We start from the raw sequence: 26,814 nt of genomic DNA, 5'->3' as shown, positions 1-26,814 counted from the left end.
TAACCATGTTTTAATACAGTTAATGTCAGCTCGACTGTGGTATGTCATACCACAATAAAAACATTTAACAAAGCAGGATGGACAATTTATATCAATAACAAAACCCCACATAGCCTGGAAGCTTTAAAAGCTTAATCTGGCACATGTATGTAAAAGCACACTGCATCAATATTATTATTATTTCAATGATAAAATTAACAAGGAAGTAGATACGTGATTATTTTGTACATGTGCAATAAATGAAATGTCACAAACACATCTGTGAACATTATACCTTATGAACATTACACCATTACACGAGAGCAGAGAAAACAAAATTGTGGACACTGAATTTCAGAGATGTTTTGTGTTAAGTTACGTTTGCATCAAACTCATACATTTCAGAAAACATGACATCACATAAAACAATTACAGGTCAAATTTTTTTCCACAAAATAGTAGAATAAAAAAGGTTATAAACATTAACGTTTACAGAAATATCTTGTGATGTAAAATTATGATTTGCTTATACGTATTATTTTGGTAACTTGGGCTAAGAATAAAAGTCAGCAGTTGTATCTTAACAAAACTGAGGAGTTTGAGGTATCAGATATCAATCATGAAGTTTTCATTCACTTGTGATGCTTTTCTCAACCTGGGTGACATGATGTGGTATTGCAAGGAAAAGGGAATAGAAATGGAGGAACACACACTGGTACACTCATTAAAAACAATTTTCATTTTAACAAATGTTTTCATAAGAAATATGAGAACGTTTGTTTTCTTCTGAGAGGCTTTCTACTGGCGTGAAAATGAAAGCATACCCTGGGCTATACATGACTAACAATGCTCTTTCATCAAAGTCGGCTACTACCAGAGAACAGGGAAAAATAGGCTTTCACAATATGGATGACAGTTGAACCTTCACTTTGATGTCAAAGGTGTGAGGGAAATTCGTCTTGCTCACCAGAAAACTGCCCGTATTTCTTCTTACATGTACACAAGACAAGAATCTTGCATTGGAGATCCACAGCGAATAAGAGGATCGCAATCAAGCAATCAAACAATCATGCCTCATTCATGCTACATTTACACTGTCAAATAAATGTTACAGATAGTCTTCAAACAATCTAACAAACTCATCAAACTTTAAAAAGGCATGCCACTAATAAAACATATGTAAATAATGTGTATATCCACAAACATGGGGTTCCCATATCATTATAAAAACATCAGCGCGTCCTGCTGTTGATGCATTTCTATTGGAAGCATTGCACTACAGTGCTGCCTGTGCCAGATAACCATTCTCCGTATTGACTGTGCCTGCACATATTGTATTAGACCTAAATATTCCTTCCCAGTAAGTACATTTTCAGACAGGTTCATAAAATATTACTTCATAAAAAAAAAAAAAAGAACAACAATCATCTCAAAACACCATTCTAAGATCCATAGAACTCTCAAAAATATGTGTAACTTAGTGCTGGACGAATTTTTATGTGTCAAATACGTTAATTGATCCATCCTGTTGGAAAGCAAGTGACACATATGTATGGGAAATGACGACAGCATTTACTTACATACAGAGAAAGACCAACATGAAATACTGTGTTAGAAAAATGGGGAATCAGAAGCCAGATGAAGACACTTTCTTCCACCTGAACTATCTCTCACTGATTTATAGTTGTATTTTTCAATTTCCACCTATCACTAATATGATTTTTCAGGTTTATCCCTGAACACTTGATAGCCAAGCCGCCACAATTTACCTGTTTATAAAGCTTAAGATGAACCAGTCAAGCCTGGATCTAATCTTGCAACCTCACTGATAATGGGCCCTTAACCAGGGTATTAAACTACCTTAATTCTTCTAATTTTTGGGACAGATATTAGTAGTGTTGAAAGTAGAATATTACATTTCTTCCTCATCCATATGGAAAAGTAAAGATATGAGTATATTGTTCATTAGATAGTCTAAGCACGTGAGAAAAAAAGAAACTCAATATTTCTGCTACAGTTACATATATATATATAGGCTAAAATGAACAGACCAGGTGTCCCAAAATTTAGAAGAAATGGGGTAAAGAAGCCTAAAGAACATAACCCACTTCACCAAGCCTTCTAATCACAATGTCAAATTCTCGTACATAATCTACATATTCCCTTCAACATAAAATCGAATTACAAAATTGTGTAATGAGAGTTTCCCAGCACCCAAAAGGATCAGAGCTGGCCTACGTACATACATGGGCCAGGCTGTTCAAACACAAACATGCACCTACTGAGGCCTTATGGCAGCTGCCATGCACTTACAGTAGAGTAGTAGCACTCAGACGATGGCTACACATAGTTACAGGTATGTACTGAATCTCATTACAACACCTGAAAACAAAAACTGAACACTCACAGTAAAATCTTAATTTACATATATATGTATGTACAAACAAGTAAACGAACGAGTTTAAAACCAATGACTACAAAGTATATTTCTGTTGTTCCATCGGTTTGTGTCGTGACGTGCATGATTCCCCATGTATCGGTTTCACTCGCAAACATCCTGTACTAAAGCTTAATTTGGTAATCAACAGAGAAGCCATCTCAGCAACACAAACTTTCATGTGTATAAATGTTGCCAGTACAAGCAAATATGTAACAGTGTTGTCAGTACAAGCAAATATGTAACAGTGTTGTCAGTACAAGCAAATATGTAACTTGTAGCTGGTGAATACCGAGATATCCAAACTCCAAAATTAGCAAAAATGTGGGAAAAATAGAAAATTTCAAGCACTGTTTACTTAAAGAACCTGACAAGTTTATCAACACCGTGTAACAATAGTGTGTTCCAAACTTAATCATTTCATAAAGCTAATTACATGGAGAAATCGCGTACACAGTTAAAAATTTGCATCTACGTTTAAAATCTGCAAACTGGGACACAATTTGACCCCTCCTACTCATGGTGTGCATATATGTGTACCAAATGTGTCTGTCAGAGCTCATGTTAATAAGCTTTGGAGAATTCCTGCTAACCAAACTCGGGAGTCCACACATCCACATGTTCCCACTTCTCAGACACGTCAAAAAATCAAGATGCCTCCACGGCATTTGCCAGTGGGGAATAAAAAAGTGCTTTTTGCAGATTGTAATGCACAAAAGAATACCCACTACTAGCAGCATGTCTCTAACGAATGAAACCACAACATCCGAACCAGCAGTATTTTGGCACACATGATTTTGCCCTCTGTGTCAGATTGATTCTACATGCACATTGTTTAATTCTTTGTTTACAATTATCAAATATAACACTTGTTTGTCACAGGCCAAATAAATGTAATTTTATATAATCTTCGGACTGCTTATGGTAGCTATCACTGTGCAGATACCTTAACGTCACCAGAACTCTCCAATATTCTAGTAAATTTTTAACAGGTTTGGCCTGTCTAATATTCAAACACAGGAAAACAATCCACTCAAACAGTCCATGTTAGGCAGTTTTATAGCTACGCTGATAACCTCCTACATCTGCACGTACCTTGATTCTGTGGTCTTCGCAATCTTGACATCTTGTTCACTGATTTAGTACAAACAGGATATACCTGGGAGTTCTTTCACCAGCAACAGAAGGCTTAACTGACTTATTACCACTGTTATAGCCTATGATGGCTTTGTGGCACAGGGTCGTACATGTATTAACTAGCCTGTATTAGTGGTGAGAGGGCTGAGTGCTTGTCAGAACCTGTATTAGTGGTGAGAGGGCCGAGAGTGTGCTTGTCAGAACCTGTATTAGTGGTGAGAGGGATGAGAGAATGGTTGTCAGAACCTGTATTAGTGGTGAGAGGGCCGAGAGAGTGGTTGTCAGAACCTGTATTAGTGGTGAGAGGGCCAAGAGAGTGGTTGTCAGAACCTGTATTAGTGGTGAGAGGGCCGAGAGAGTGGGTGTCAGAAACTGTATTAGTGGTGAGAGGGCTGAGAGTGGTTGTCAGAACCTGTATTAGTGGTGAGAGGGCCGAGAGAGTGGTTGTCAGAATCTGTATTAGTGGTGAGAGGGCCAAGAGAGCGGTTGTCAGAACCTGTATTAGTGGTGAGAGGGCCGAGAGAGTGGCTGTCAGAACCTGTATTAGTGGTGAGAGGGCCGAGAGAGTGGTTGTCAGAACCTGTATTAGTGGTGAGAGGGCCAAGAGAGTGGTTGTCAGAACCTGTATTAGTGGTGAGAGGGCCGAGAGAGTGGGTGTCAGAAACTGTATTAGTGGTGAGAGGGCTGAGAGTGGTTGTCAGAACCTGTATTAGTGGTGAGAGGGCCGAGAGAGTGGTTGTCAGAATCTGTATTAGTGGTGAGAGGGCCAAGAGAGCGGTTGTCAGAACCTGTATTAGTGGTGAGAGGGCCGAGAGAGTGGCTGTCAGAACTTATATCAGTTGTGAGAGTGGCTGTCAGAACTTGTATTAGTGGTGAGAGGGGCGAGAGAGTGATTGTCAGAACCTGTATTAGTGGTGAGAGGGGTGAGAGAGTGGTTGTCAGAAAATGTATTAGTGGTGAGAGGGCTGAGAGTGGTTGTCAGAACCTGTATTAGTGGTGAGAGGGCCGAGAGAGTGGTTGTCAGAACCTGTACTAGTGGTGGGGGGCCGAGAGTGGTTGTCAGAACCTGTATTAGTTGTGAGAGGGCCCAGAGAATGGTTGTCAGAACCTGTATTAGTGGTGAGAGGGCTGAGAGTGCTTGTCAGAACCTGTATTAGTGGTGAGAGGGCCAAGAGAGTGGTTGTCAGAACCTGTATTAGTGGTGGGGGGCCGAGAGAGTGGTTGTCAAAACCTGTATTAGTTGTGAGAGGGCCGAGAGAGTGATTGTCAGAATCTGTGTTAGTGGTGAGAGGGCCAAGAGAGTGGTTGTCAGAACCTGTATTAGTGGTGAGAGGGCCGAGAGAGTGGTTGTCAGAACCTGTATTAGTGGTAGGAGGGCCAAGAGAGTGCTTGTCAGAACCTGTATTAGTGGTGAGAGGTCCGAGAGAGTGCTTGTAAGAACCTGTATTAGTGGTAAGAGGGCCTAGAGAGTGCTTGTCAGGACTGATTACAATCTACACACTTACGGTGAACAGCCAAAAATACTTTCTATGTTTGCTTGCTTATTTTGTTTGTTTAATGTTGCTTTCAACAAAATTTCAGTCATATCATGACAATGTCTCCTTGTAGCAGGCCAGAAGCAATCCTGACACATTTATAGTGCTGCATGAGTGGGATGCCTCAGACCCAGACACCACGCTCCCACGCCCAGTCCCATTATACTGACACCAGGCCAACCAGTGCTAGGTAAGTGTTCCTCCTGTGCCCCATTTTCTGTGCGGAAAAAGTGACTGTCAATACTACATACCTGTACAGGACAAATGGATATGTCATTATAGGCCTACCCCAAACAACAACTTTACATTTTATTGTGTGCCAGGTAAAATGACCATCCAACATGAATGACTGAGGTTTAACACTACACTGCTAGTAAAGCATAAAGGACAACAACAACAATGCATAGTAGACATAAAACTAGAGCTATTATCACAGTCAAAGACGATACAAATATAGCACATGAATATATTTAAAAGGCAGGCTGGAAGCAAGTGGCTCAAAGCTTCACTAATAAAATATTACAAACTGCAAATCTTCAGTCAACAAGAGAATACATTTGTTTCTTTATTTATTTCATTGTTGTTCAATGCCTTATCCACTAATGTGTTACCTATGCATTACAACAACGGTCAACTTTGCAGGAGAAGAAACCTGACATACCCATTGTAAAGCACCAATCTTTGGCAAAGTAGCTGAAAAATTTTTCCACATGTGACAAGCAGATATTCACCCAAAGATACCATTAAGTTTGTGATACTGGTGGAAGGCAAGTAATGTCCAACGAATTTCATGAAAGACCACACGAATGCTGACGACTGCTTATTGCCTCCATCTCTCCATGACTGAATACGAAACCCTAATAAAGAAACTTTAAAAATCAATTGATGTCAAGGTAGTTCAATTAATTAGCCTTTAAGGCGTATTTACAAAATTTTCAACTATTTCAGTGAGCCATTCTGCATGGTGCCTTGTGGAACAAAGTTGGTCTTTACTGTCTGCTACATAACAGCTGTAGCATAGAAAGAGTTCTCATTCTGATTTAGTAGTCCAGAGGCTTGACCTGACATGTAGGGTCAAATGCACACCACCGCCATTTGTTCAGAGGTAGCTTTCTGACTGGCCGTTGGCAAAACTCTCTTTACATCATGACAGCCTTGTTTTGGTGTCAGCTATTTATGGACCAAGGCTTTGGGTGGATCTTTCACTCAAATAGGGCAGTACAGCATACAGAGTGAGTGAGTGAGTGAGTGCTTGGGGTTTAACGTCGTACTCAACAATTTTTCAGTCATATGACGACGAAGGAATCTTTAGGGTGCATGCATGTGTAATGTGCCTCCTTGTTGCAGGACGGATTTCCACCGCTCTTTTATTTAGTGTACAGCATACAGATATCAGTAGCCTAAAATCATTATCTAATTCATCCTCACATGACAGACCTAACATCTGCGCTTAAAGCTAAAATAAGCACAAATGAAGTATACAACACATGCAAATGTGTGCCTGTCACAAATGAAGTGTACAACACATGCAAATGTGTGCCTGTCACAAATGAAGTGTACATCACAAGGACCTGCATGAAAGTAACGGACGCTTTCAACATGTTCTCCCGACATACGTACACTGATTGAACACTTGCTCTTGTACACCGCGACACGAAATATCACCACTCCGAGACCCCCCCCCCACCACACGCTCCCCTGAAATAACCAGTGAAGTAAGGCCACGGTGTCTGTCACAGTTGTCCTGAACAGTGGGTTGAGGTCTGTTTTGGGGTGTCAGATTTGGGGCGTCCTACCCCGAGATTCAGTACGTCCGCTTAGTATGTGCAGATTTCCTGATCACAACATTACATATATGTCCACATTGTGACCTTCCTCTGTGAAGCGAATTATCTATCTATCTGATAGTTGTTTAATGCCGTGCTCAAAAATGTTTTTACTTCAATGATGGCAGTGAGGTTTATGGCTGTAAGAAACCCCCGAGTGCTCACAGTAGCCATGTGATGTAAATCACATGACACACAATGGCTGCTGCTGCTCCTTTTAGACATTATCACCCTAAAATACAATTGTTGTCAGAATACAACCTTTTTAGAGGATGAATTCAGAGGAAATACTATCATCACTTTTGAGGGACTACAATTTAGCTGTAACGGGTTGTGCCTCTTTTAATGTTGAACTTGAATACATTGATTCTCATATGTTACATTCATTCTCATATGTTACACTGACATCAAAAAAAAGTTTGTGCTTGACTGACTTGTTTTCAGATTTCCATTTCATTATGTATATACATGTACACAGACTGCTGTCTTGCTGGCAGTAATGAATGATTGACTGAGGTTTGACACACTTAATGGAACACTCAGGCTTAATATTGGTTAATGATGTATGTAAAAAGTTTATGTACATGCCAGAAAGAAAGTTTAAACATCAAGTAAAACACCAATTATCCATAAAAATACCAGGACTTTTGACTCGGATTCAGTCAATCGACTCTTTTGTTTAAACATCACACTCTGAAAAATGCTTTGGACGATGAAACCCAATCTCAAAATTCGAATTTTATCGCAAAATCACCTAAAAAAAAAAAAAAAAGGGTATTTCCTTGCCAAGTTTAACCTGGGCAGAAAATTAACCCATTTAGCTGGATTAAGCAAAGAATCCCCTCCTTACCAAACTTGTAACCCGTCAAATTCAACAACAAAATTCCTCTTTGATTAGTTATTGAAATTAATCAGCCAAGTACATGAGAGGTAGCTAAGCAGGTCACACTCTGTGATATGGCCAGGTGTGCTATATTTCCCGGGATAATGTGACCTGCACAGGCCGAGCTTCTCAGGGTACAAATGTGGGTACATGTACACTTACATTGGTGCTCAATGTCACATCAGAACAGACATCATATTCTGCCAAACATGTAGATGTATGTACATGTAAGCACTCACTAGTGTACATCAAAGCACTCTCTGACTGTATCAGAGTATTTCTGAATGTACTACACATTGCTATGACTGTCTATCATAACGCAGCATGAGCCTCTCCTTGTGGTGTGGTCCGGTCATCAGTTGGCTGACAGTCTGATGCACTTGGAAGTTTCTACAGACACGTTTTTCCACAAGTGTGTGTTGCAATTCCTCACTGGACCGAACCCACAAAACACTAAGAGGTGATTCCCTCTTGGGAATCTTGGGAGAAGTTAATTACCAATCGCTGCAGCCACCTTACAGGGTAACATCCATACTCACACACACACTCTTCCACACTCACACAAACTTGTGGCAAGTTCACAGCTTGTCTGCGGTCATTCACTACAGTTTCAACTCCTTGGCGTTGTTGGCCAGAGACTTTTTAACGCGCAGGGCAGTGAGACGGGCAGCAGCATTGTGAGCCCAGCATTCCTTCATCAGTTTGGCCATCACTCTCAAGGACTGTAACATGCAGGTAACGCAGTCATGTCACAAGGATAGAAGCAATTGTTGAATTGAATGAATCAGAGACGAACTTATGAGCATCTCATGTCAAAATTGCTAACCACTGCTGATTGAAGGGGTCGTTTATCATAAAAGTTGTATACTACATGTATTACAAGCTTGTTTTATCGTAGAAAATTGTTTTTCTCCCCTGAAGATGTTCAGAAGAACTGGATAATTTGAAAACAAGCATATCATAGTAATCAACTTTTATATGGAGACCCTTAGATTTATTTATATTATTGGTGGTTTACACCATACTGAAGAATATTTCATACTTGACAGCGGCCAGCATTATTCAATATCACAGGAAACTGTGCAGTGAATGGGGGAAACCGCGATCATCTGCAGGTTGGTGGCCAACTGTAGGTTCACTAGAGTCATGGTCATGATGTCAAACAAAAATACTTGGTTCGCAATCTTCCAGTTCAATTCTGCCACCAAACTCCAGCAAAGTTCATTTATGAAATGATCTTATCTTATAAGAAAAAATCCAATCAAACGTTGCTGACTTCTCCACACATATCCTATTGTTAGTTTAGTTCTGAACGTTGGCACCAGAAGCAAGTCTTTGATCAACGTTTCATCAGTATTTCTCTACCAATTTTTTCTCACAAAGTCACATCATTCATAATAAATTTACTTGACAAATGGGTAAATTCTCCTGAAACTGAACACTCAGGGACTTTTTCACAAAACTTCGTAAATCAATTTTTCGCACCTTTTTTTCATAAATAACATCACATAATGGCAGTATAACCTTGAGAGAACCTTTTGCGGAAAGCTTTAAAGCCTTGTATTAAAGCTTTGTGAAAGTAGCCTGAGGAGTAAAAATTAACTATAAATTCTCACTAGCCAAAAGAGCAAGCATGACTGAAGATCAACTGATCTATTTAGCTTGTCGTTTATTTAAATACATGTATGTTAAAATATACATATAAAATTTATTTAATCTATGTACACCATCTAGCAGAATTTCATTTTTGCAAGAGTGTGTAAATGTAGTTATCCGTCAAACTCCAGCTGGAAAAGTGCTTGTTTAACAGTTCTGGCCAGCCCGAGTTTGACTAGTTTTGGACCAGAGGGTTAGTGTTAAATGTGAGCCCTGTCAGAAATGAGAGCTAATACATGACGCCAGACTCACCTCATTGGAGTGCCAGCTGTTGGGTATACAAGGTCTCTGTTTCTCCATACACACTACTTGTCTCATATCCTCTAACGACGGGTCGGACGGCACCACATCATAATACGGCAGGTGATACTCCTCACACATACCTGTAGAAAAAGTACCAGCTCAGCCTCCGCACACTGATAACACAAGTGAAACTGTAGTATTTATCTGTTTATTTGATAGTGTGGCTATGCTGAAGAATTTTTCACTCGTGTGAAGGTGGTCAGGTTTAAGGGTGGAGGAAAAGCCATGAATAAACCACCGACCTTTGGCATGTACCTGACAAAGGGTTGCAACAGTGAGACCTGGATTCACTGGTCAGGAGCATGGCAGTCACAGTGAGCCTGTGCTTTAACCCCCTGAGCCAGAGGCCCCCGACCTTTGCCATGTACCTGACAAACGGTTCAAACAGTGAGAGCTGGATTCATTGGTCAGGAGCATGGCAGTCACAGTGAGCCAATGCTTTAACCCCCTGAGCCAGAGACCCCAAACCATTGCCATGTACCTGACAAACAGTTCAAACAGTGAGAGCTGGATTCATTGGTCAGGAGCATGGCAGTCACAGTGAGCCAATGCTTTAACCCCCTGAGCCAGAGACCCCAAACCATTGCCATGTACCTGACAAACGGTTCAAACACTGAGAGCTGGATTCATTGGTCAGTAGCATAGCAGTCACAGTGAGCCTAACCCCCTGAGCCAGAGACCCCCAACCTTTGCCATGTACCTGACAAAGGGTTGCAACAGTTAGAGCTGGATTCATTGGTCAGGAGCATGGCAGTCACAGTGAGCCAATCATTTAACCCCCTGAGCCAGAGACCCCCAACCATTGCCATGTACCTGACAAACAGTTCAAACAGTGAGAGCTGGATTCATTGGTCAGGAGCATGGCAGTCACAGTGAGCCAATGCTTTAACCCCCTGAGCCAGAGACCCCCAACCATTGCCATGTACCTGACAAACAGTTCAAACAGTGAGAGCTGGATTCATTGGTCAGGAGCATGGCAGTCACAGTGAGCCAATGCTTTAACCCCCTGAGCCAGAGACCCCCAACCATTGCCATGTACCTGACAAACAGTTCAAACAGTGAGAGCTGGATTCATTGGTCAGGAGCGTGGCAGTCACAGTGAGCCAATGCTTTAACCCCCTGAGCCAGAGACCCCCAACCATTGCCATGTACCTGACAAACGGTTCAAACACTGAGAGCTGGATTCATTGGTCAGTAGCATAGCAGTCACAATGAGCCTAACCCCCTGAGCCAGAGACCCCCAACCTTTGCCATGTACCTGACAAAGGGTTGCAACAGTTAGAGCTGGATTCATTGGTCAGGAGCATGGCAGTCACAGTGAGCCAATCATTTAACCCCCTGAGCCAGAGGCCCCTTACCACCCCAGTAAAACTAGAGATAAGATGAGTGGGAGTATTTCTGTGCTTTTTTATCCCCCAGATTGTTAAAGAACAAAATTCAGCACAACAATTATTAAACAAAAAAAAAATGACAAAAATGACAAAAAAAGACTGAGCATGCCCATGGTGAGCATGGTGCCCATGGCGCCCATGCCTTTCATTTTTTCCATATAGCATGTTAACAGATCAATGGATTAAGTGTTGTTCTAACTGCAGTAGAAATTCCGCGTGAAAACTTCTGTCACTCAATTTTCAAAATCTTTGGCCACAAGGTAGTAGATACATGTATAGGTGTACATGCATTAGTAGATACATGTATAGGTGTACATGTGCACATTAAATCAATGTCCTATAGAAATTCAATATTACCTAACAATGCACATGAGAATAAAACATATCTGTCACACATAACCCATGTCCTATGTGACAAAGACAGTGACATCTGAAAAGCACATATCCTATGATAAAGTCAAGGGCAGATAACCCCTTGACAACTACAATGCTCAAATCAAACAAAGGGGAACGAGAAACCCAGCAGTTTGCCCGTAATGGCTTCAGTTCAAATAACCCAAATGACCCAAACATAAAACCTTACTCTGAGGCTACATATACACCTGTGAAGTGAATGTGAACACAGCAAGTCCAAAACAGGGCAGTTTTTACCAAAACAGAAAAAATCAAGTATAATGTGAACATTTTTCAGGTTTCATGAACATATCGTGACAACTTTGACAACAGCGGAGACAAACAAAAAAGTCAAAAAAAGTCCCCAAATCCTGTTCGTCATTCCCACCAAGTTTCATAAAGATGACGTGAACACTGTTGGAACATCTGACCCAAACATAAAACGTTACCCTGGCCAACAAACCTGATTAGTGCAGGCTAAGATAAAATGGCAAAGTCAAAAAACTTATAATTTGAATAAAAATACAAATATCTCTAATTATCTGAAGTTGTTTAGTCTATGAAGTCTTCAAAGCATGCTCATCATCCCCCACCAAGTTTCAGCGTGATGGTGTAAAATCTGTAAAACCTTATCTTGGCCCACTGGGTACTGGGTAAAGTGGCTAGTCCAAACCTGATAATTTGAATAAAAATATAAATATACCTAATTATTTAAAATCAATTATCTGGTGAGGTTAAAAACTGTGGCAACAGCTGACTCAAACAAAAAACCTTAACCCTGTCCTACTATAGTACAGGTCCACAACCTGATAATTTGAATAAAAATGCAAACATCCCTAAATCCCTAATTGCTAAAATCAAAACGAGTCCAAATCATGTTCATCATTCCCATCAAGTTTCATAAAGGTGTTGTGAAAACTGTGAGACTAGCAGACCCAAGCATAAAATCTAATTCAACTGACCCAAAGAAGTTTACTCAGACACTGACATCACTTCCCCGCTCCCACTCACAATACCTCGCCTTACTTTGTAACGGCAATTTAAACCAAACTATGCCATTGCTTCCAGACACCTTGTAGACAAAATACATTATGAACAAAAAAAGTGACAGAATTCCATGTTCTGTTCGATAAGCACTGAAAAATAGGTCAGATAAATTGAATTATATGATGTAATATATATATTTGTTTACCTGATTGTTGTCTAAGCCAATATCAGGAAGTTTTCTATTATATAATGGCAGTCAGTATTAAGGATGTGTGAGACAATATGTAATTGACAAATTCTGGGTACCTTTGCTAATCCTGGTTACCAAAGAGAGCATTTGAAAATGCTGTTTATGGATTAAGGGAATGTCAAAATTCATATCGTACATACATTCAAAACAGATTTCACCACCCTTGAAACACAAAATGTTGATCTCCGTTTAAGGATCTGAAAGTCCTTGTGGAACGAAGTGGATTAAATGACATAACCTTAGTTATTCCGGATGAGGCGTTGAACCAGACTTGAACAGCCACAGCCATTTGTCGGACATATTTGGAATTCTTACAACACCATGTGAAGTTAGAGAAACTGGACACAGAACCTACCTCCTAATGAGCACCGCCAGGCCATTTCCCACAAGACAAGTCCCAGCGAATACACATCAGCTCGTTTGAAGGAGTCCAGGTGACTCATGTTGAGGGACTCCACCAGTACCTCGGGGGCCATGTAGCGCTTGGTGCCAACTCTGTTGTTGGGGGCGATGTCCACCGTGTCTGTGATAGGGTCGTGTCTCACGGCCAGGCCTGTACACAGAGACAGAGGCCTATTAGCACATCAAGCTTATGCGCATAAAACTTGGCTACAATCAGTACAGTTCAGAAGAGTAAGATATACAACGATGAAGTACCTCTTCATTTGTAGTTGCACTTAGATATGGGTTAAAGCTGTTCTCATCAGCTGAGATAAAGACTTACATGTATGTGAAAGTGATACAACAAGTTTTTTGTTCTTTCTCTCTTGTTTACGATATGGGCTGCATTTCACCATATTAGCCAGAATATTCCTCTTTGGTCATGTGAAGGTCTGCCAGCAATCTGAGAATCTTTGCAGTGTTCCCCCAGGCTCTTGTCTATTTTCCTCCCAACATCCCAAGTGAAATCTTCTTGAGTATGGTGTAAAATACTAATCATATAAATAACTAAATATAATGTTTGTGTAGATATTCTCTATGTATCCGTATTTGGTTGTCATAACAACATGTTTTACACTGGACCAGTGAGGACTCCTAGCCCACAAGATTTCACATCAAAGCTGGTATGCTACCTTACCTAAATCAGCGATGCAGCAGGTGCCATTGGACTTGACGAGGATATTTTTACTCTTCAGGTCCCTGTGAGCAATGGCAGGCTTTCCTGGAACTCAGTAACAGTATTATCTCATTACCTCTCAGCCTATGATGCCTTCAGCGCATATATTCAATTCACAAGGCTTTTTCTGACTTGTTAACTCGCCACTCTCAGAAAAACAAAATCCCCAAAAAAAAAAAAAAAAATTCGCAATTTTTCTGCTGCATTTCCTGTCCTGACTCAGCACAAGGATCAATGGTGATTTAAGATTAGCATGAAAGTAGACTTACAAATATTACCCACTGTACAACTAGTACAAGTATATGCAACATTAGTTATTTTCTACTTATTTTTTCCTTACAGCGAGTTAAAGTGGAATATTTCATTAAAGGGGCAAAACTCCAACAGATGTTTTCACGACTCCTGGCATCTTCTTGTAGCAAAGTTTCATCAAAAAGCAAGAACAAGCCCATGTAGTGTGCTATGGTTTCTAATCCATTACACTGCTGTAACACACACAATTCTATACTACAGCCCACTCTGTACCACCAACACCTGCAGGCAATTAGGCCATCCTTAAAACATTCCTATGTAACTCAACTGTATCTGGAAAAAATTATGGTAAGTTTAGGTGTTACTTTTTTGTTTTTTTATTGTATTTCTTGCTTGGATTTTACAATAAAATTTTAATTCAAAGGCAAACTGCATTGGAAATACATTTTCTGAGAACAAAAATTAATAAAATGATTTGGGTGAGGGTCTTTTTGGTGGATAGGTGGGTAGGGTTATGCAAAAAACAAACTAATTTTAAGGAATGGCCTTAGTTTCACACATTGCCTGCATACTTTACATCCTACCTTGCTGGCCAATTATTTCCATATGGAGGTGAGAAAGCCCGTTGGCAATTGAGTGAGCCATTTTGATCATGTCAGGAACTGAGACCATCGTGCGATTGAGGAAATCATACAGCGAGCCGTTGTCATGGTAATCTGATACTAGCCACAGCTGTGTCCACGAACCAATATCTGTACATAATAAATCAGGCAGTTAGCAGGTGTCTGGGTCTGTTGATGATTACAGTTAGCATCATGAGATACCTGATTGAAAATAAAAAACACAAAATTGATAGGGGGGGGGGGGGGGGGGGGGGGGGGGGGGAACAGGTGTCTTCAACAGAGAACTTGCAAGAATTGAAGCAAGATTCCCATGTACTGCCCTGCACATTTAATTTCCTCAGTGACAGCTGAAAGCAAAATGTCACGCAATATATATCAGAACTAGACCTAGAACAGGTTTTTTATCTGTTTTGTATGAATTAGAAAGGAGTGTAACATTTACTATCCCAAAAAAAAGTTTTTCAAAAAAGGCTGTTACCTGTCACATGTGAATATAATATTTCAACAAAAGACTTTCAGCAGAGCATTCAGGGAACACCAGCAGCTCGCAGTCCGTTAAACTGCATAATGTTCAAGTTAGGTGATACGTTCCAATACTGACCTCTCAATCAAAATAATGTAGGATGATAAATCAACAAGAAAGGCCAAAATTAATATACTGTCAAAGATATGACTGTTTATTGTATGCATAAAGATTGCAGAGGAAAGGATTTGTATGTCATGGTGTTGTCAGTCGTTGAAGTGGAGAAGGATCTCATCTTGGACAGTGGTCTTTAACATGCAAAACTTGAACTAGTGGTGGCAATTGCAACCCTGTGAATGGCTGACTACATGTTGATCGAACTATAGTAGTCAAAAAAAACTTCCTTGTGAGGATTTCGGGCACCAAGTAGAGAGGCAACAAATTTCCACAAATGACTGTATGAAGTCTTGTTTGCCATGGTGTCAAATAGTAGTACATCTACTCTGAAAGTATCGTGGTCAAACCCATTTAGGTCCCTCATTCTGCTCAGAACAACGTCCGTACAACAATGAATCGTTGGTATTCATGTATGATGTCATCACATCACTCTAGCATCCACCACAATTCTCAAGACACATTTCAATTTATTTAGGTTACTGGTACATGTCCCATTTGAGGTCATGTTTTTCAGATCCAGAATTCTGCTTCATGAGTTTCTGAAGAAGAAAAATATCTGCTCCAGCTCCTACTCGTTGTTTCATGTGGAGTTAACTTCAGGCAACCGCCTACATCTCCTGGCTAGTATTTCTCAGGGCTGACGAGAGAGATTAATCATTAGTTGCCCTTTCCGCATTACTGGAGGCTATAGCCACAGGAAAAAAAGTTATGTATTTGTGTTGTCTCTGTTTTATCCCTTGTTCTCCTTTCCATTTGACGTTGATGTTTTGAAGACTTAATATGGCTTTTCAGGGCACCTTCTCCAATGGTTGAGAGCTCTATTTGCGTCTAGCATACGGTGCATTTAGCTCGATCGGTTCTATCCCTCACCCTAGCCAACCATACCGTACATCACCCAACCAGCTAAAACTAACACGACACTTTTTGGGCATGACAATGCCGCTTGTTTGTTTCACCTATTTACGCTTCAATAACTCAACAAAATAGTCTACATATGTGGGAGGCTACAGGAAGTACCACAGAAGTTGTCACCCCTGATTTTGGAGCTCTTCAATATTATTTACAATTACATACACCAATCAGACAACACTAGCACAAATGTGAGCGGATGGTACGAGAATTAGTTTAGATATACTTTCTGGTTTACGATACCATTTTATTTCATGTATTTATAATTTCAAATGATTTACATAATGCTAAAGTTCCCTGACTTTCCATGACCTGGAATAGGCAAAAGCAATTTTCCGTGATTTTCCCGAATTCCATGACCCATACAAACCCTGACTCAGACCCTATCCCTGAAGCCAACACCGACAACAATGCTGACACTGACCCTGACGCACCCCGGATGATGACACAGGCCCTGACACTGATGCCGACCCTGATGCCAACACCGATGCTGACACTCATGCTGACACTGACCCTGACCCCAACACTGACCCTGACGCCAACACCGATGCTAACGCTGACCCAGAGGCTGACCCTTACGCCGACATTGACGCCGACCCTTACGCTGAAGCCAACGCTGACCCCGACATGTGATAGTGTGAAAAATTACTCTCGTCTTCTGGTCTAGATTTGGTGGGTGATTTCACAATCATGAGGACTCATCATTCCATTGATGGCGTTTCCATGAAAGTAAATTCATCTTACTTCAGAAATGTTGAATTCTGTACACTGTCAGTTATCTGTCATGACATTTACCAACATGTGATCTTTTCCTTTTCTATCATCTAGCCGCCAACTCAGGACTGTGCGAAAATAGCCAACTTTTATCAATAAAAGAAACTCCAAGGACATTTACTATAATTTATCTCACTAAACCCTCAAAAATTGTGCCGACCGACCCAACTTTAAAACCAATACCTTGTTTTAAACAGTATTAATACAGGCTTAATGCCATCCATTATTTAAACCAACCATACATAACCAACCCAAAGACAGCAGAAATGCGAGCACATGTTGGCACTGACTCCTTGTTAATACATCAGACATACCTTTATTATCAGCTGCTATAAATCCTAGAATATTCTCATGTCTCAGCATGACAGTCTGATAAATCTCCGCTTCTCGGAACCACGACCTTTCCTCACGAGATGAGAAAATTTTGACAGCGACGTTTTCCCCCTTCCAGCGTCCTCTCCACACCTCCCCATAGCGTCCCTGGCCAATGGTCTCCTGTAGGGTGATCTGGCGAGCTATAGTTCTCTGCACAAGCAGAGGAAGACCTGTCATCACACAAAATACTAATTAACTGAAAGGGTTTGGTACTATGTTCTCTGTTTTAACCTTGGAAGTTCATTCTCAAAGAACTGAAAGTTAAAATGGATAAGGATTTCTGAGGAACTTATCCTTATGCAGCATTTTTAAACTGTTAACACACACAGATTTCATCATTTTGTTCAGCACAGACTGGAATGCCATGAAATTAACTGTTTCTTTGTCAACATCTTGATCTCTGGGCTATGAATTTCCCCAAAATGTAACAACAAGATGTCTAGAGGTAGCTATGTGAAATACATATAAAGAATAAATCCTGATATTTCACCTTTACAAGATTTATAAATCCTGATATTTCACCTTTACAAGACTGATAAATCCTGATATTTCACCTTTACAAGACTTATAAATCCTGATATTTCACCTTTACAAGATTGATAAATCCTGATATTTCACCTTTATGTAGACAGGCTAAAGTTAGGATTTGGCTTCCTGCCTTTTTGGGAGCACTGATGTGTTTGGGGAAGAAATTCATCATTAGTGATTCATATTAGGTAGGGATATTGCATATGACTGTGTCTGATTTAACTTATACTTTGTCATCATGGTTACTAGCTTGCAGGTGGAATGATATTTAAGAACTTACTGAGGGTTTAAAGTGAAATTAAATGAGTTAGTGTGGTTTCATAGCGATTAAATGATGTTTAGTCATGAAAGTAAAGGTAGTAGGTTTTTCATATTTTGCATACCTATATACATACCTATATATATAGTATAAACAGCAGATTAAGTTGCAGTTAAATGAAACACAAATCTTAGTTAAATTATGTACTGAGTAGACACCCACAGCTGGGTATTTAAATGCTTTCTTTAAGGTCCTCGCTGGGGCTATAAAAGACCCAGCCCTAATGTGAACAGGGCAGTAAGGAGTTAGTCACCCCCTTGCACTATCATCAGCCTGGCTGGTCACCCAGGTGGCAGCAATACACATCACTCACTCTGATTTTGTGTGTGGGTCAGTTATTTGCCTACCACCTAGCATCCCCTAATGTTAATGATAGCTAACCTCTTGCCCTGCCTCGCCCGAGGCAAGGTTAGATTTATATGAATAATAAATCCTGATATTTCACCATTATACAAATACTAACAGCAAATGCCTAGACTAGCCCACCTGACCCTGATCCTGAGTGGGACCAATCAAAAGACTCCTGTATAGTTTCAGGTCCAAAGGGTGGCATGATGGGTTCAATCTCTGGATTCTGTCCTAAGGGATTCGGCCGTCGGAATCGCTGGTAGGTACAGAGGATCACCATAAAGATGAGACAGATCACACAAATGGGCGTGGCAATGATGGCCGCTAACTGCAGGGCGTCCGGACTCGGTGAGGGAGTCACCATGTCTTCAGCTTTAGAAATCAAAAATCAAGAAACACAGGTGTATTTATGTATGTATGTTAATTTATGCATGGAGTTTTACATAACACTTCACAATTTACTGCCAGTCAATCATTCATTTATTTACTTATTTGCTAGATGTTTTACATTGTTCTCAAAACATTTCAAATGGGGGAAACAATCTACAGAATGGCCGGATAGGAAGCCAGCATGAGTTGGACTTGAACTCACAGCGGCCGCATTGGTTCAATGGCTCCTGGGTCATTATGCCGCACTGGCATGCTAAAAACCCTGACCATGGAGGTCCCTCCATTCAATCAATTCTAATCACTGGCAAAGTGTAAATTACATGAATGGTATGTCAACTAACATTAATCTAATAAAATGAAGTATTCAAATCACAGTGCCCTAGTCTATGGGTTGGTTTAAAATGTCTGTTAGGCCTAGCAGTTGATTACATTTCACTTTTGTAAAAACAGCTTTCTGTGCAAAATGAAGATAATGCACTTAAGTTGAAAGTGTCAACTATGGAGAGTTTATAAAACAGAAATGCACCCCAAGCGAGAAAATACAAAGGACACAAAACTCTGTAAAACAGTACAAAAATTAGATGTTCATCTTTAATTTAAAGATGTACATGCCTTTAGAAATCATAGCCACAGAGCAACTTTTTTCTTTCATCATCTCAATTACAATTGGCCACATCTGTACGTTACACATGTGTGTTATACTGCAGTCATCTATTTTAACAGGTAAAATACATGTACAACACGTACCTAGCTCTCCTCTTGATGGAACCGTAACTGCAGAGGCCCGACGTACACGCAGTTTTGTAATCTATTCTCTATGTTTTAACTCGTTATAACTTCTTTTGTTTTGTTTTTCAGAATCAGAATTTGTTAACTTTTGCATCATTGCACCTGAAATCTACATAGGCTTTGTAATGTATAAAGTTAGGACAGGCACATTACACATGACAATCACTTTATCAAAATGAATTTATTTGATGAAGCTTTGTAAACCTACATTTATTCCAAAACTAAGCCTAAACTATATAAATGTAGATCTGTCACAAAAAAATATGCTGGAAATCTGGCTCTGTCATAGTAAATAGATCTGTCATGTAGCTGAATCGGCCAGAGTAACTAGATCTGCCAGAGTAACTAGATCTGCCAGAGTACATAGATCTGCCAGAGAAACTGGATTTGCAAGACTAGTTGAATCTGCCAAAACAACCACATCTGCAAGTGTAACTACATCTGGCAGAGTGTAACTACATCTGGCAGAATAGCTGGATCTGTCATTTCTGGTGAAAGTTTCAAAATAAATTAAAGAAAATTTGCGTACACAACATACACAAGTTGCATGTTGTGAAATTTAGCAAGCAAAATTTGCAAAATTTCTCAAATGTGTTTCATATGAACACACTACACTCATAAGATTCTGCTTATCGCATAACTGAGATGGTTTTAAAGAAGAAAAGAACGACCTGCCAGTGTAAAACTAGACAGACAAGGGTAACTAAATCAGAATACATGTAGTTACATTAGCCAGAGTAGCTAGATCTGCCAGAGTAACAAGATCTGCCACAGTAGCCAGATCGGCCAGAGTAGCAAGATCTGCCATAGTAGCTAGATCTGCCATAGTAGCCAGATCTGCCAGAGTAGCTAGCTCTACCAGAGTAACAAGATCTGCCATAGTAGCTAGATCTGCCAGAGTAGCTAGATCTGCCAGAGTAGCCAGACCTGCCAGAGTAACAAGATCTGCCAGAGTAGCTAGATCTGCCAGAGTAGCTTACATGTAGATCAGCCAAAGTAGCTAGATCCGCAACATTAGCTAAATCTGCTTAGTAGCTAGATCGGCCGGCATTTCTCAGAGCCTTACGTTCTCGCATGGTGGTAGGTACAAGGGTGGGGTTCAGCTGACGGTTGCAGTAGTCCACAGTCTGACAGCACAGGATATTGAATTTTGACACCATTTTCTGGTTCACCTCACAGTTTAACGGTCGATGTTGGGGCCACATGTTCATCTGGTTTATACACCTGATCAAGGAAATATATTTATTTATTTATTTGATTGGAGTTTTACGCCGTACTCAAGAATATATAATCAAGTATACGACGGCGGCCAGCTTTATAGTGGAAAACCGGAAACAGCATTATGGAGAAAAGCTGGCAAAGCCCGGAAACCCACGACCATCCGCAGGTTGGTGGCAGACCTTCTCACTTACGGCTGGAGAGGAAGCCAGCTTGCTCTGGACTTGAACTCACAGCGACCGCATTGGTGAGAGGCTCCTGGGTGATTACCCTGCGCTAGTGCACTAACCAACTGAGCCACGGAGGCCCCTCAAGGAAATATACATGTCATTCAGGAAAATACATGTACTATAGGAAGCTGTTCGTTCCCTTTTAAATACAGTGATTTCACAAGGACGCACACAGTTTAACATAAACATCATTTACCACACTTAAATTAATCCCTTACTCGATTTCTGATTACATGCCGTACTCAAGAATTTTTAACTTGCATGATGGTGGTCTGGTTTTATGAGTCAAGGAAACCAGAGCGTTTGACATAAAAACCACTGACCTCTGGCAATATGCTGACAAATTTTCTCACATGCATCAGTGTAAGAGATACATGCGCAGGTAAAATGCACATTTACCCATCTTATTTTATTAACATACCAGCATGAACTCATCATGCTCAACATATTACTCAGTACAGTATCGACATCAACACTACATGTATATGCAATATCTTCTACAGTGGTGTGAGTGGAGTGAAACACAAGGCATTCACAGAATGCTGGCAGCTTGGTTAATTATTAGAAAGCAGTTAGTAAAACTGCAGAGGTAGTGATGCATTGAAATATTGACACAGAAAAGCTTAAACTTTAACTTCTACATTGTACATGTACAGGTAGTCCACTAATGCCCCATAGGTAGGAAGTATTCAAAAAATACATGTACTTCCAAACTTTACCTAACTATTGTATTGGTGAAAATGAAGAGCATAAATACAGTATGTATAAAAATCAAAGCTATATCCACCAATACTGGTAGCTGGTAGTTTGTTTGGCATTTCCATTCTAATGAATGATGCACCACCAATACTGAAGACTGCACATGTACATGTAAATTTCAGAATGAACATTACAGGTCTTTGGGAGTTCCCCCCAGACACTAATGAAGCATGCCTACACTGGCTGTTGTATGAAGAATAATTGCCTAAAGGGTGAGGTGATTGAATCCCTGAATAAATTCCCCATTGCACTTACAGCTGGAAACCCATAGGCTGTAAGTTTAACCTCATGTTGATAAGGCTGACTAGCAGGAACACTTTAACTGATAACCAAGGTACAACTTCTAAAATTTTACAGAAACCAGTTGTTGTTGTTGTCTTGCATTTGAGTCATTGACGACACAAAAGCCTTGAAGCTCAGTGATTTTCTAGTGCCAATTGGCACGCATCCAAGCCTATCTTTTTCCAAATGCCGCTGTATTTGCCAGAGCAGCTATGTAAAAAGCTTTTAGTTTATTAATGTTGGAATTGCCTTTTTAATCTCCTTCAGAGCTCTTGTCCAGCTCACACCTTAATCATGTTGTTTTGGGGCTTCAAAGTGGATCACATGAGATCATCCAATAATATTTTGTGTATGGATCTTCCTTGACTGAGGTATTTTGTTATTTATTTATTTATTTGATTGGTGTTTTACGCCATATATTTCACTTATACGACGGTAACTCGCAGTGTGGTGTGACGAAACCGTGTAGGAGCCTGGGGGAACCCACAACCACCCACAGATGGTTGACAATCCTTCCCATGTTTGGCCAGAGACGAAGCCAGCATGAGCTGGACTGCATTGGTGAGAGGTTCCTGGGTCATTGTGCCGAGTTGGCAGACTAAGCACCTCAGCCACTGGTCCACTGGTCTGACAATTTAATAAATGGGTCCCTGTGCCTATGTTTATCAGCTGCTTGAATGGACATGGTGAGATACTGTTACTGACAGTTACTGACTTTTATCACTGTAAAAACCTGACCAGGTGGTCTAATTCTGATAATATGGACTGACGATTGATGGAAACAATTATACTGTTTAATCCTTAATCTTCCAAGAGAATTTAATCCTATCATGACCATAGGTGAGAACCACAATGACATCAATGCCGTCACAAGGATGGCATAAAAATGCTTTGCCAATGAACACCAGGTAGTAGTGTATCTGGAAGTACACTAATTCCTCAACCTTTTCGCATATGAAAAAGCAATTTTCAGTGCCATTTATATACACTTTTAATTTGATTTTGGAGGCAAAACTAGGTTGGTTGGATTGGCCAGTTTAAGAGCTTCACAAAAAGTATAATTTTATAATCGGTGAACACAGGATAATGCCTTCAGAATATGCTTCAATGAACACCTTGCAAACAGTCGAAAAGGTTGAAGAATTACAGTAAGTTTTATTTGACAAAACACCTGCTTTGAAACTTTCCACTCATGTTATACTTGTAAACTTTACTTTGTACATGCACGCTGTACACTTGGTGATTAAAAATTATAGGTGGCAAAATCATACACCAACAAAAAAAAAAAGAAAAGTAAAAACCAACATGTGTATCAATAATATACATGAACATGTATAAAAATGTTTGTCAACTATACAACCACGACCACCATGCTAGGAGTCAACAATCATATGTCAAAAGGGCTGGAGTCTTACCCATAGGTGTATTTGTACACTCCCTTGGCCTGTTCCAGTGTCACATAGCACATCCCGTCTGTTACACAAGTCTGGTTTTTGCTTTCGCACACTGTGCAGTGACAGTACCTTGCTTCTGAACGATAAACATGAATCATCTATTAAATCACTCACTTCCTATTTCTGGATAATCTCTTTTGGATATAGAGGATTAGACATAAGTGTACATTTCTGATGAAAGTTACAAAATAAACTGAAGAAAATTTGCATACACACCATGCACAAGATTCATGTTGGGAGAAATTCGCGAGCACAATTTCTTTAAAGAGTTTCATATGAACACACTACACTCATAAGATTCTGCTTATCATATAAATGAGAAGGTTAAAGGAAAAAAAGAGCAAACACTTTGTATTGAAAGTTGAGATGTTATTGCAATGTTAACAAACTGCAACATGGCTCGGAGCACTCAGAGCTATACGATTGATTTTGATTGTTGTTTTACGCCGTACTCAAGAATGTTACACTTATACGCCGGCGGCCAGCACTATGGTGGGTGGAAACCGGGCAGAGCCCGGGGGAAACTCACGACTATTCGCAGGTTGCTAACAGACCTTCCCACGTACGACCGGAGAGGAATCCAGCATAAGCTGGTCTTGAACTCACAGCCACCGCATTGGTGAGAGGCTTCTGGGTCACTACGCTGCGCTAGCGCCAGAGCTATACGAACTAAGTACCATATATATACATATACATGTATATATATATATATATATATATAGGAATGCACAAAAACAGGGAGCTTGTAAAAAAATAGGCAGAGAAAATGACATCAAAAAAAATACTGGTAATTTAAGTTTCAAAGGCCAGGAATTGTGATTTCAGTCAGTAAGACATGATGAAATACATTGTCTGCACGGAGTTAGAGGTTTCACATCTATCAGTTCACTCTTGATCACCATGTTGATCTGGAATGGGTGTATTTTCAGACATCAGATCACCATTGTGAGCAGGGATATGGAACTGTCCACTTGTGATGCTTCCCGATACATGGTCCACTTGTTATGCTTCCATGTAAACTGTCCACTTCTTATGCTTCCCAATACACGGTCCACTTGTTATGCTTCCTTATAAACTGTCCACTTGTGAGGCTTCCCTTACTGTCCACTTGTTATGCTTCCCTGTAAACTGTCCACTTGTTATGCTTCCCTATAAACTGTCCACTTCTTATGCTTCCCGATACATGGTCCACTTGTTATGCTTCCCTATAAACTGTCCACTTGTTATGCTTCCCTGTAAACTGTCCACTTGTTATGCTTCCCAATACACGGTCCACTTGTTATGCTTCCCGATAAACTGTCCACTTGTTATGCTTCCCGATACATGGTCCACTTCTTATGCTTCCCAATACACGGTCCACTTGTTATGCTTCCCTAACTGTCCACTTGTTATGCTTCCCTAACTGTCCACTTGTTATGCTTCCCGATACATGGTCCACTTTTTATGCTTCCCAATACACGGTCCACTTGTGATGCTTCCCTAACTGTCCACTTCTTATGCTTCCCTATAAACTGTCTACTTCCCAAAAAGAGTAGCTATACACTCTCACACATGTTTTGGGAGCACCATGATTCAGTGAAAAACTGACACCCTTCAAGTTCACCCTACTTCATCACTTAGTCAATTCCTTGAGTTACGCCCACTGTATAATATTGATCCTATGCTTGCAACCGAATGAAATGTATCAAAAGTGTTCTGTAACTTTAAAAAGTGTGTTTCCTAGCATTACAACACTATATAACAATGGAGTTATGTGATAAACTCCAATATGGCATGACAAGCGAGTACGACACATGAACAGCTTGAGTAGTTCGGTAATCCTACAGTAAAGTCTCGCCACACTGCTTAATTGGCCATCCTTCTTAATATGTTGAGTAAGATGTAAGAAATGTTGTGAGAATAAAGCATTGTGGGTAGATTTGAAATTATCTACGGCAAGAATAACAACTAAGCAACATGATGGACTAGTCAAGCATGTCAAGTGGCAAATTATCGCCTGTATGAACTCCTGGCTGGGTCAAGTAGGTATATGTATGTTGAGCAACATGTTGCACATCAGATTTGTCACAAGTAAGCATTAAGGGAGAACAGTGAAGGATCTGGCCAGAGAGCACACTGTGATTCTCAGGGAAGGAGCCAACATAATGAATGAATGCTTGAGTTTTAATGTCATACAAAAACAATTTTTAGGTGATGTGATGACGAGAAGTCATTAGATGTGTATACACATACTGTGTCTTTTTGTGGCAGTGCAAGTCCATGTCTTGTGGCAGTGCAAGTCCATGCCACAAAAGCACTGCCATCAGAAGTATCATACCAAAGACACCAAACATGACACCACATCCAGTCATGTCATGCTGACACCTGGCCGACCAGCCCTGTTTCCCTGCTCTTACCCCTCAGTGCCGAGGGTCAAGTGAGGCAGCAACAAGTACCATTTCTTAGTCTTTGTTATGACCCGACCCGGGTTTGATTCCTGGTCTCCAAACTTTACGACAGACACTGTAACCATCAGACCACTGAATTGTCTCATTTCAATACACCAAGATGTCATAAATGTACAGCACCTAGGAGAAATCTATCACAGGAGAAAAAAGACTGCACCCTAATACTGCTTAGTATCGTACCTACATTTGTTTATGTGTGCTTTGCCTATTCCTACTACAGACACAGCCTGACAGACGTATTTTGCATCTGATTGACATGCATTTGCAGCTCTCTTCACCCTAAGGTATGTGGACAAAACATGTGTAAATTGCAAATGTGCTCTGGATGTAAAGACTGGAGTGCGAATCAGTGACATCATGTTGTTGTTGTTTCGCTTGATATCTCACTTTTGGGTGTTCTCCATCTCATGTCTACTTTGAAAACCGACATTTATGAACTAAAAAAAACATTACTCACTGTATCGAGCCTGCACATAACTGCAGCAGATAGCGCCTGCAAGTACAATTCCAAAAACCCACTGCTGCATTTTGCAGGCGCGTTGAATAACAAGTTACGTTAGCGTCATTTAGCATTCAGTCTGGA

At 40.3% G+C, this 26,814-nt stretch overlaps 1 protein-coding gene across 3 annotated transcripts; it reads right to left on the bottom strand.

The window, feature by feature from the left end:
- On the bottom strand, positions 1 to 26,814 carry LOC135464709 (TGF-beta receptor type-1-like). 3 transcript variants are annotated; one of them, XR_010443680.1, is made up of 11 exons: positions 26,689 to 26,814; positions 23,746 to 23,860; positions 20,908 to 21,065; positions 18,801 to 19,034; positions 17,407 to 17,637; positions 14,731 to 14,898; positions 13,856 to 13,945; positions 13,133 to 13,330; positions 9,706 to 9,836; positions 4,744 to 8,519; positions 1 to 3,757 (listed from the first exon to the last, which is right to left on the bottom strand). XR_010443680.1 is itself a non-coding variant. In XM_064742213.1 (10 exons), exons 1-10 carry the CDS (start codon positions 26,756 to 26,758, stop codon positions 8,400 to 8,402), a joined length of 1,515 nt encoding a protein of 504 aa, XP_064598283.1. In that variant the 5' UTR covers positions 26,759 to 26,814; the 3' UTR covers positions 1 to 8,399. The 3 variants fall into 3 exon arrangements, 2 of the variants coding, with proteins under 2 accessions (XP_064598283.1, XP_064598284.1); XM_064742213.1 differs by having other exon boundaries at positions 1 to 8,519; XM_064742214.1 differs by having other exon boundaries at positions 1 to 8,519; positions 13,856 to 13,939.

This window comes from Liolophura sinensis, chromosome 4 (assembly GCF_032854445.1).
Source record: "Liolophura sinensis isolate JHLJ2023 chromosome 4, CUHK_Ljap_v2, whole genome shotgun sequence".
Lineage (NCBI taxonomy): Eukaryota > Metazoa > Mollusca > Polyplacophora > Chitonida > Chitonidae > Liolophura > Liolophura sinensis.
The sequence above is the reverse complement of the archived record's forward strand: the minus strand, read 5'-3'. Positions and strand labels throughout refer to the sequence as shown.

Excerpts from the sequence above, each read along its gene's own strand:
- LOC135464709 (XM_064742213.1), bottom strand. The coding sequence starts at position 26,758 with ATGCAGCAGTGGGTTTTTGGAATTGTACTTGCAGGCGCTATCTGCTGC. Across the intron at positions 21,066-23,745 it reads GTGTACAAATACACCTATGG|GTGTATAAACCAGATGAACA; the intron begins GTAAGACTCCAG and ends TTCCTTGATCAG. Across the intron at positions 13,331-13,855 it reads CTGCTGCATCGCTGATTTAG|GCCTGGCCGTGAGACACGAC; the intron begins GTAAGGTAGCAT and ends CTCTGTGTACAG.